The 12,101-nt window shown below is 41.8% G+C and overlaps 1 protein-coding gene across 5 annotated transcripts in view; it reads left to right on the top strand.

Annotated features, from left to right (window-relative positions):
• agap2 (ArfGAP with GTPase domain, ankyrin repeat and PH domain 2) overlaps window positions 1–11,053 on the top strand; it is a 41,523-nt gene extending 30,470 nt beyond the window's left edge. For all 5 annotated transcript variants that reach the window (XM_049580183.1, XM_049580184.1, XM_049580180.1 and 2 more), the window contains 4 exons: window positions 5,228–5,318; window positions 6,248–6,470; window positions 6,887–7,166; window positions 9,710–11,053. In XM_049580183.1, the coding sequence (XP_049436140.1) occupies window positions 5,228–5,318; window positions 6,248–6,470; window positions 6,887–7,166; window positions 9,710–9,916 (801 nt within the window). In that variant the 3' untranslated portion in view covers window positions 9,917–11,053. The remainder of the gene's footprint in view (window positions 1–5,227; window positions 5,319–6,247; window positions 6,471–6,886; window positions 7,167–9,709) is intronic.
• The last annotated feature ends 1,048 nt before the right edge of the window (window positions 11,054–12,101 follow it).

Genomic DNA, 12,101 nt, shown 5'->3' on the forward strand with positions numbered 1-12,101 from the left:
CTACTCTGCCTATACTTGGCTAGTACTTGTTGCTTTTGTTGGCTGGATTGGTTTGTGTTTGAGTATGAATGCCAAGGTAAACCAATCAGAGGCAGAGTACGGCAGAGGCCGTTCTTTTGCTATCCTATGAAATGCAAAATCACAACAACAAAACATACAAACTATACAAAATAATGGACATAGCTACCATGACATCACCCATAGGTTTGTGGACTGCCAGTTTGAAGACTCAAGTATGGCATTTTGTCCAATGGCATATTAATATTTTGGAGCTAGAATGGACCATATTTGGATGATAGGCTGGTGCTGTGTGGAAGTGAGGGGTGGAATAAAATGTAAACAACTGAGTAATAAAAATATCCCCCCCCCCATACAGTTGTCATAAACAGGAAAATTAGCTATAAAGACCTACACAATTTTTTGTACCACGCTGTAAAGTTGGAAAGTTGGTCATTTTAACATGGAGGTCTACGGGAATTTTCCAGGTCCCCAAGAGCCAGTCAGCCAAGCAGCAAATTTTCCCAATGGCCACTCACAGTATTGCAGCGGAAAAAATGGCCAAAAAAGTGTTAATCCCATAGACCACCACTGTAAAAGAGAAATCTGTAAAACTTATTAAACTTTTTATTCTGCATTTTTGAGCCATGGAGATTCTATATACAGACCCTTTCCAAAAAATTAGAATATCATGGAAAAGTTGTTTCATTTCCATAATTCCATTCAAAAAGTTAAACTTTCATAGTTTATAGATTCAGGGCCCACAATTTAAACGATTTCAAGTATTTATTTGTTTATTTTTACATAATTTGGGCTTCCAGCTCATAAAACCCACGAAAACAGGAATTCAAAAAATTAGAATACTGTGAAGAAATCAGCCCAAATTTTGCAGGGCATGAATGTTTTAAACTGAGTGTCACACACTAATCATCTACTAAACTCAAAGCACCTGCACAGGTTTCCCCAGGTGTCATTAAATTGCTTCAGTTTGGTTCAATTGTCTCAGTTCAGTTCAATATGGGGAAGACTGCAGACTTGACAACTGGCCAGAAGACCATCATTGATACCCTCCATAGGATGGGTAAGCCACAAAAGTTCATAGCTAAGGAGGCTGGCTGTTCACAGAGTGCTGTGTCCAAGCATATCAACGGAAAGTCTAGTGGAAGGGCAAAATGTGGCAGGAGAAGATGCACCAGCAAAAGAGATGACCGTGGGCTTCAGCGGATTATCAAACAGAGAAGATTCAAGAATCTGGCAGAGATCCAGAAAGAGTGGAATGAGGCGGGAGTCACAGCTTCAAAAACCACCACATTTAGACGCATCCAGGAGATGGGCTACAACTGTCGGGTTTCTCGGGTCAAGCCACTTCTGAGCCTGAGCCAACGTAGGAAGCGTCTCAACTGGGCCAAGGAGAAGAAGGACTGGACTGTTGGCCAGTGGTCCAAGGTCCTCTTTTCCGATGAAAGTAAAGTGTGTCTTTCATTCGGGAATCAAGGTCCAAGGGTTTGGAGGAAGACGGGTGAGGAACAGAACCCAAGCTGCTTGAGGTCCAGTGTGAAATATCCACAGTCAGTCATGATTTGGGGTGCAATGTCCGGTGCAGGTGTTGGTAAACTCTGCTTTCTTAAATCCAAGGTCACCGCAACAGTCTACCAGAATGTTTTAGAGGACTTCATGATTCCTTCTGCTGAGGATCTGTATGGAGATGCAGATTTCATCTTCCAGCAGGACCTGGCCCCTGCCCATACTGCCAGAAGCACCAAAACCTGGTTTGATGCCATGCCATCACAGTGCTTAACTGGCCAGCCAACTTGCTGGACCTAAACCCCATTGAGAATCTATGGGGTATTATCAAGAGGAAAATGAGGGACACCAGACCCAAAAACAAAGAAGGGCTGACAGCAAGCATCAAGGAAATCTGGGCTTCCATAACTCCCAGGCAATGCCACAGGCTGATTGCCTCAATGCCACGGCGCATCGAGGCAGTGATTAAGGCAAAGGGATTCCCAACCAAGTATTGAAGACTGACATATCGTTTTGAAAGTACCATATTTTGATTGATTTGATGTGATCCTAATTTCTTTCTTTTTTTCCTGCAAAAACTGAGAAGTAAATGGTGATTTCTTCACAGTATTCTAATTTTCTGAATTCCTGTTTTCGTGGGTTTTATGAGCTGGAAGCCCAAATTATGTAAAAATAAACAAATAAATACTTGAAATCGTTTAAATTGTGGGCCCTGAATCTATAATCTATGAAAGCTTAACTTTTTGAATGGAATTATGGAAATGAAACAACTTTTCCATGATATTCTAATTTTTTGGAAAGGGTCTGTAAGTAAAATTTTCCTCAAGCCGAGAAAAGCAATTTAAAAACCTGTGTCGTCATCACAATGTTAAGTCTGTGAGCCAAGCATATACCCTGGAAATCCAGAGTTCTCGCGAGAGCACAATTTGAATTTGCTCAGCGAGTCCCTCTGGCAATGAGAAATGATGCTCATTACCTATGTCCATGAAACCGAGCTGCACCAATCACATCGGTGTATCTGATATAGGAGGGCCAGAGGCGAGCTAAACAGATGACGACAGCGCTGCGACGACGAAGTCCGGAATTAGTAAACATTGCAAGATGGCTACGGATGAACACCAGATGTTAGAAACAGTTTTGGCCGCTACAATGAATGAGTTAGACTTGGCTTTATCTCTAAAAGAGGAACAGAAGACGGCACTCGAGTTTTTCCTTTGCAAGAAGGACGTTTTTGCTGTTTTGCTGACCGGATACAGCAACAGTCTAATCTACCAGTTAGCTCCGCTGGTAGCTAAACTCTGGATACGTCACGCCGTGTATTGTTCTGATTGGTCGTAGTGTTATCCAATTGCGTGCAGTGATATTTACAAATGCATGCTTGGTGCCGCCCCTCGAGTTGGGCCATTTGCATTACTCATAGTCAGACCCTAAATCTTTCTAGATTTGGGTCTGGATTTCCAGGCTACCACGCATATGTAGCTGAGCAGGAACTCACGGGCGATGCCAGCGGGAGAAACACCACTGCACATATTCACTGGGCCACATACTGTGAAAGTAAACCTGGAAGATGGAAAACTTTTTTGGCATATGAGCCAAGTGAGCAACTCCATTAGAATGAATAGGCGGCCTCTTGGCATCCAGTGTCTGGTCATTATTAAAATCTAAGGGATTAACGGGTTTCCAGAGCTAGCCTCAAGTGGTCATTCAAAGAACTGCAGTTTGTGGCTTCATTTTAAAGCCCCTGAAGGTGCCACTTGGTCCAAAGTATTGGAAGCTATCTTACAAATAAAGCTGGTGAGCTAGCTAACTGACTATTAGCATCCTGTGGAGCTGTTTTCCTCTCTTCAATAAAACTCTTCACTGAATGAAATGCTGAACAATACTGTGAAGACACAGTACAGCGGCTCAGAAATCTTTTGTGACTGACTAATGCTATTAAATCCCAGCTGGTGAGCATGTTAGCAGTTAGCATCCAGCTACAGTTCTTTACTAACAAGTTTTCATCACAAAAGTTTCATCTTGACACTTTCTGATGACAATATAGGCTGTATTTAAAGATGGACAAAGCCTCTTCACTCACCCATTGTGAAAGAATAAAGCCAAAATGTCCCGGACCGCCGCCATCTTGAGCACAGTGACGCAGCCACTATACACAGTCGCATCTCGAGCAGCAATCTCTGCCGTCTTGAGTTCCCGCCCATACATCCGACTGACCAATCACGAGCAGCGCCCTTGACCCCAAGCACACCTATTGGTACATATAGCTGTCAATCATGACGTCAATCACAATTTTTATGTCATCAACTAACTAATTAAAACTTAATTAAAATTGACACTTGTGCGTACACCAGCCTGATGAGAACTACATACAATAACAAAAAGCAGCTTAAGGAAAAATTCATTTGATGTGTACTTTGAGATTTTATTTTTGGCCTATGTCATAGCTGCTTACGTGGAGGGGGCGGGGCTTATGGCCTATACTGCAGCCAGCCACCAAGGGCGACTGAGATGATTTGGCTTCACTATTTTGAGCACTTTCATGCCTTTAATCAGACATTTTGACTTGTCATAGTAGGAAAAGCACAGGTGTAGTCAATGACACTGATGATGGCTGCATTCCACTTAGGGGACGTTCTAGTAGCCTATTGTGCATGCTGGCTCACTGGAATAACTTACTGGGAAACTTAATGGAACTGGACCATCGTTAATGTTATCAGTTTCACCTGTGCTTTTCCTACTATGACACGTCAAAATGTCTGCCGTGAAAAAGGTCAATAGAGTCTGTGGTACAAACAGGAGTAAAGGCCTTTGCACACTGAGTCTTTTGAAATTGTCACCTAAAAAGAAATGTGACCTCATGTTGTGTTAATCATGTTTGCACACTTGGTCCCAAACTTTCATACGTCATTAAAACTTCTGGAACAGGTTCAATTTTCTGCTTTTTCGCATCCTTTAAAGAACTGTTTGACCAAGAATCAGTGAAGAAAATTTCACAGAGGAAGGGCGCACAGAATCAATTCATAGCTCAGATAGATAGCTCACGTTCAACAGGTCAGATAGTAATATTCAGGTGGATGATGATGAGGAGGAGGACTGCACACACAATGTGGAAACAGAGAGGGAGGACAGCTCTACTCCTTTGTGCAGCTGTGGTGTCAAATGAAAGACAGGGTTGGAGTGGTGACAGCCAGATAAGCAGTGGAGAGAGGCAAAGGAGGAAATGTTCATTTTCCATAACCACTTATTCTGTTAGGGGTTGCGGGGATGCATCCAAAAAAACGGATTCAGCATGCAAAGGCCTTAACTTAGAATCCAGGGATGAACAGAAGCATGGCAGGCACAGATAAGGGTCCAGGTACAGGTGACTGGAAAGCAAAGCAACACTGACAAACTGGCAAAGAGAGCAGGTGGATAATAAATGAGGAACAGGTGAGCAGGTGGATGTGGGAGTCAGAGGATTGGGACTGTGGGAAAGTCTGAGGGCATCTGCTGGACGGATGGAGAAGTGAATGACAAGTCTGGAGAGTTCCTGTGACATGGCTGGAGGAAGTGGGGCAGAGGGGCAGGGGTGTTACAGTACAGTGTCTCCATAATCAGTACACACGTAACACGGATTTTGAATACAATTTGTCCTCTGTAATGTAAGTTATGGTGTGGAGAAATAAATGATTCAGATATATTTGTTTGTTTGTTTGTAATTGTGCAGGCTCGGAGGAGCAGCCAGAGTGAGGCTGTAGCGCTGCAGGCCATCCGTAACGCCAAGGGCAACAGTCTGTGTGTCGACTGTGAAGCAGCAAGTGAGTTCTTAAATGTCTCGCTCCAACTGCAGATTTACTCTGGAGGATGATTCTGCTTTCATGCCCCATCCACAGCCTGCGGGGGTGTCACATATTTCACACTGTTTATATCCACTCCACAGTGGAGAAGGAAGTACTAAAGTAGCAATGCCACAGCACAGAAATACTGCTGCAAGTAAAAGTCATGCATTTAAAATTTTACTTGAGTAAAAGTACAAATGTATTAGCATCAACATGAACTTAAAGTATCAAAAGTAAAAGTCCTCAATATGCAGAATGGCACCTTACAGAATAACATATATTTTATTATTGGATTATAATGATTGTTGATCACTTAAATGTTGCAGGTGGTAAAAATGGAGCTAATTTTAATTACTTTACATACTGCTGAGTAGCTTGTGAATTTTTATGTTGTATTAATAATGTGAATCTGCAATGTAACTAGTAACGTATAAAATGTAGTGGAGTAAAAATCACAATATACTCTGAAATGGGGTGGAAGTAAATAGTAGCTGAAAGTGGAAATACTCAAGTAAAGTACCTAAACATTATATTTAAGTATAGTAATTGAGTAACTTTACTTAATCACTTCCCACCACTGCTATTCAGCAATCTGTGTTAGTTCAGTATGGGTGTACTTCCTGCAAAGGCGTGGGTTTTATTACAACTGTGGGACACACATTTGAAATTGGGGCATAATTTCCTGCATCCTGGTGAATTTTTATTGCACCAATTTATTACTTTCTGCTTCAGTTTATGGCGTAAATGTCTCTATTTTTGTTTGATTCAATGTCTTCTCTGCTATTTTTAATGTTTTTATTGGGGGCACAGACCCACATGTTCTAAGAATTAAGTGGGATGTGCATCCCTCCCAAAATCTGCACCTATGACTTCCTGTAACTGGTCTCTCTCTTCTCCTCGCCCTGCAGATCCCACCTGGGCCAGTCTCAACCTGGGCGCGCTGATCTGCATCGAGTGCTCAGGGATCCATCGAAACCTGGGCACTCACCTGTCTCGTGTCCGCTCGCTGGACCTGGATGACTGGCCCGGGGAGCTCACACAAGTCCTGGCTGCCATTGGAAACCACATGGCCAACAGCATCTGGGAGAGCTGCACCCAGGGCCGAACCAAACCCACACCTAATGCAACACGGTGGGTATCACCACATTTATATATAGGAACAGAGCTTTTCAGATTGATGAGGCAGCAGATGGTTTCAGTTTATGTCTGTGCAGTATCTAAATCAACTTGTAGTAGTTACCAGTGATGGTGGAAGAATACAGGCAGAGGGCGGTGTCTCTGCAGAAAGATACACAGCTACACATTTGTATTGGGTCATAAGTATCGATAGAGAGGGATTACTTCTGTAAGAGTACAGTATATTCTTAAGATTTGTGAGTTTAAATCCAAAATACAAATGAATCTGTACTTCAGTTACACTGAATTTGCACTTGTGTTGATTGGGAAACATCTGTTTTAAAGAGCCTACATCCTCAGACAGGTAGCTCAGTGCACACTATGGTCACTGTGGTCACTCACTCCTGTCCTGTGTGTGTCTGTTTCCCTAGTGAGGAAAGAGAGTCGTGGATTCGTGCTAAGTACGAACAGAAGGCGTTTGTGCCTCCTCTTCAGCCGGCCCCGGGGCCCCAGCTTCCAGGTGACGGTATGTCGACGTGGCTGCTGTCAGCGGTGACTGACAGAGATCTGCCCAAGCTGCTGCTCCTTCTGGCCCACAGCACCAAGGATCAGATCAACGCTGTGCCAGCCGGGTCGAATTCACCGCCTCGCTCTGCCCTGCACGCTGCCTGTCAGCTGGGAGATGTAGTCATGACCCAGCTGCTCGTTTGGGTGGGTTTCTCCTTTTTCACTGTCCTTCTTTGATTCTTCACAGTCCGGCCTCTGTGCACTGTTAGCTGCTCATAAATGACAAGAAAAAAAGGCTGTAAAAGGCAAAACATGTTCATGATAAAGCAGGACGTGGATCACACTGAGATGGTCTTGCCGTGGCCCCTGTTGGCCACCTACTGTCCTCTTTATGTTGTGAATGTACTCTGTTACCTTCAAGTTCAGTGCACATGAAAAACAACAAAGTTGTTTCCACTGCAGCAGCTTCCCCAGGGGACCAAGAACCTTTTGAGGAACTCAGGAAGTTGTTTCAACTGGAGGAACCGTGGGGTTAATTTAGTTCCAGGTGTAAAAGAATCATCAGAGATACGCAGCAGGAAATACACAGAAGAACAGCACAACTGCTGTTGTTTCCTCTTTTTTTAATGCATCATAGGCCTAATTTGCCTCATCTACACATCTCTTCAGATGTGTTAGAACAGAAACGTGCAACAGGGACTTTACGTTCTGTGGTTCAAAAGTCCCTGAAACTTTTCAGCCCTTTCTCATTCCAAAGGCGTCACTTGTCGATATCGACCCTGAAGGCATCCCTGTGACGTCTTTATGAGATGCACTGGGCTTTCAACCAACTACAGGATAAACCCATCTGAGGCAATACTTCGAATGATCAGAGAAGAATTGTGTTTGTATTGCACTTATCTAAACAAGGTTACAAAGTGCTTCACAAAGTGCATGAAAACAGACAACAATAACTATACAATATGTAGAAAAAAATGACTAATGTGTGCAGAGGCAAAAAAAGAACAAAAAGAAATAAAATGCAGAAGTTACAAATCACAAAAGTGCGAATCAGGTATTGAAAGGGAAAGCTTTCCTATAGAAATATGTTTGAGGCAATGATCTAAAAACAGATAATGTGCTAGCCAGCCTCATCTCCTCAAGGAGAGAATTCCAGAGCCAACTTGACACTGAGAACAAATTATGTATTATAAAGAGCAAGAAGGTCTGTGTAGGGCAGGATGTAGGGGTCAAACAAAACAGGACTTTCATGCAGGAGACCGCAGTTTGTGTCCAGTGTGAAACCAAAAGTCAGTGTTGTTTCAACGTAACGCAATGAACACACAATCGTTGCACACTAATAATGTCACTCATGTGATATATTTTCAAGAAGTTATGTGACATAGCCTTACAAACATACTTATATATCTCGTTACATATTTTTCTAAACCCAGCCAAGTATTTTGTTGTTTAAACCTAACTGCAACCCTTTCACAAATTGTCACAATGTGTTTCAACTGTGTGGCCAGTGCATCGCTATTAGACGTTAGAGGGAGTGACAGTTCACTGGTATTTGATGACCTGGGGTGAGAACAGGTTGAACTTTTTTAGTTAAAAGGGATTCCATGGCAGCATCATATGCCCACAGACCAGACAGACACCAACTAGGACTCCAGGGCTGCAGGAAAGAATTCTAATACCCAGATATGAATTCGCATTTTCCAGTTTCCTCGCCTCGAAGTCAGTGAGTTTTTAATAGCATTTTTGGTTAAATACCGAAAATAAGGTCTGTGATTAACATCAGCAAAAAGGGACAGTTGACCCAAAATTCAAAATTACATATTTTTCCTCTTAACTGTAGTGCTAATTATCAGCCTAGATTGTTTAGGTGTGAGTTGCAGAGTGTTGGTGTAGCACAGAAGGAAGCGTGCATCTACCGAGCGAACTAATGTTAATGTTCAGTTCCATTATACTGGAGAGAAGGCAGACATCTCTACGGCTGATATCTGCAACACTCTGCAACTCACGCCAAAACAATCTAGACTAATAAATAGCACTACAGGTCAGAAGAAGGCCGTGATATTGTTTATTTATAGCCTAACACTAGCTTCTTAGTTCTGGTGATCACATTTGCGCTTCAAAAACGTTGTGTTAATTTATGAGGATTATCTTGCTAAACTAAATGTGTATGTATCACAGATATTTGTTTGCTACAGAGCTTATTTTCCTTAATGACTCAAAAGTTTTGTCAAGGGAATGACAGTGATGCTAACGTCCAGGTTTGCCTGCAAGAAAGCTTCATCCCTGCAGCACTCTATTTGATTTAACACAACTTGAAGATTTAGGAATGTGCAACATCAGGCCACAATCTAAACTAATAAAGGTCTTAAAATGAGTTTTGCACAAAGAGCCCCTCCACTCTGCAAGACACATGATTAGCTAATAATGCACGGCTCGCCTTAGTCCATATTGTAATTTCCAAAAACCAATTGACATGCAGTTAACGAGGGACTCTGGGGCCTGGGAGTTATCTGGTGTTAGTATTCTGGTCTTGTGTCTTACAGACAAAGATGCTCGTCTACTTTGTCTCATGGGTGCAGCAATACTTATCATGTGGTTTAATAAGAAATGCACTTGATGCTGCTGGTTTTCAGCAGCACATAGCAAAGAGCTGCAACTCTCCGCACACACAGTTCTACCTTTAATCCATATTTGCTGTGTATATAATCTTATAAATGACTTCACATCATGTTCTCTCTTCTCCACAGTACGGAATCGATGTGAAAGCAAAAGATAACCAGGGCCAGACAGCCATGAGGATAGCAAGAAAAACAGGGAGCAAAGGCTGCATTGATATTTTGCTCCAACACGGCTGTCCCAACGAGACGTCCCCCACCACTGCCACACCCATCCTCTCCCGCCGGTCCAGCACTGCCAGCCTGGGCCGAACCAGCTCCAGGAAACGGGTGTCGTAGCGCAAACCGAAGGTGCTGGTGACAACTGGAGGATGCTTCATGTTTAGAAACCTTTTAAAAACTTGGATACTTTGGAGAAGGGCGTACTTTAAGAAAAATAACAGGACTATATCATAGTACTGAGGATTTTAAAAAAAAATGTTCCTGAAGACTGAACAACATATCAAACAACTTAAAAGCAATATTCATTCGATTTGTTGATGACAGATATGTTGCTGAAATACTGTGTTGTTGTTGACCTCATTTCAAAATGACTCAAGTAGAACTTTGTAGCCGTCTTCTGTAATTTTAGAGCAGGCAAACTGCGTCTTGTTTCACTTCCTCCAGAAGAAGTGCAATAATCCAACTATGATGATGAAAAGCAACAAGTTTTAGAGCAAACCGCATCAGACGACTGTATCGTCAATACATCGAGAGGGTGCTGCTTTTACTCAAATTTATTGTGACTGGACCAAAACAGCTCTTATTTTCTTTGGCTTTACAAATAAACCCTACAGTACGTCATGTTGTTAGTTATGTGTGCCTGTCGCAGCAGTATCGAGGCCAGTTTGGCCAATATAAACTGTTTTTCAGTGACGAATCAGCTGAGATTATTCTGCTTAGACTAGAAAAATGAATGGTTTGGAATATGAAATATGTCAGTGTTACTCTCACAGGTCAAAGATATGGCGTTTTAATATACTGTAAATGTACCTATACTACATACTTAATGTTAAACTCTGTAACGAAGACACAACTGAAAAATCAAAGACTCAATTTTGTAAATGATTTCTACTGGTAGTTTTGAAAATATGTCAAGTTTGGTTTTTTTCATTGTCTCTCATAATTTCTTATTCTCCTACATGTCATGAAGGCATAAACCAGTAAACAAAATGCTTTTACATGATGTAAACACGTGGCTATTTGTTAACAGTTTGATTTGGGATGGCCGGACGACGACAACGACGACGACAACAACATAAAGACATTATTCACATTCATGTTACTGTTGTGTAGGTCTGCCCCATGAGTTTACAGTGAAGTATGAAGAGTTGCAGGTGTCACTGTTATTTCGGACACTTTGTGGGTTGTGTGAATCTCTCATGAGCTAAAACAAATGGTTACTGGAATAAAATAAACTTTTTTTAAGTAGCATTATTACGATCATTTGGTGTGTTTCATTTTGTCTTGGTGTCTCGACCCGTCTGCTGCATAACATTTGTGTGTTTTTAACCAAGCTAGTATTAGTGGAATGTATGTGAACATTTACTCAGGTGCAGTTCTTACAGTAAGTGCCCTTGTAAAGTACTTTACTTTATACTCATGGATGGATAACTGAACAAGTCTACCAAGCACAGGCCCAGTGTCGGGCCCACTGGCTTTCACCTGCAAAATGTCATTCAATTTAAAGATTATTTTTTGGGCTTTTGCCTTTAATGGACAGGACAGTGTGAAATGGGGAGAGAGAGAGAGTAGGGTACTACATGCAGCAAAGGGTTGCAAACCGGAGTCAAGCTCACAACCGCTGCGGCAAGGCATCACTGCTAGGCGGCGGCACTATACACTGAGCTACCGACACCCAAAAAGGTCATTCAGTTTAATACATACCTCCCAGGATGAGAGACAAAAAGACCACATTAAGATGCAAAGGAACTGGAAAGAGACACAAAATGACAAAAACATGAAAACTACACCAAAGAAGAGATGTATAATCACGACAAAGTCAGTGTCTCACACCTGTGCCCGGGGGCCCATTGTCTCATAATCCGCCCATGTTTCATACTACTAGCCTACACCACATTTTACAAGCCAATATTGCACTTTTGACTCCACTACGTATATTCATTAGCTGTAGTTAGTTTGCAGATTCAGAGTAGTAATACAAAATATAATCAACTGATAATATATGATGTATTATTATGGATTAAGTTAGCCTGCAGAATATGAAGCAGTTAATACAATTAATTATAATCCAATAGTATAACATATATTATTCTAAAATGGGCCATTTGACATACTGAGTAGGCCTACTTTTACTTTTTGGTAGTTAGTAAGTATATTTTAATATGAATACTTTCTAATAACTAATTTACCATTGGAATTTTGAATGCAGGATTTTAACTTGTAACAGAGTACTTTTACCATGTTACTTTTACTTAAGTAAAGGATGTGAATACTTCCTCCACCACTTTGGGAAAGCTAGTGA

Source organism: Epinephelus fuscoguttatus, linkage group LG7 (assembly GCF_011397635.1).
Source record: "Epinephelus fuscoguttatus linkage group LG7, E.fuscoguttatus.final_Chr_v1".
In the NCBI taxonomy this organism is placed as follows: Eukaryota; Metazoa; Chordata; class Actinopteri; order Perciformes; family Serranidae; genus Epinephelus; species Epinephelus fuscoguttatus.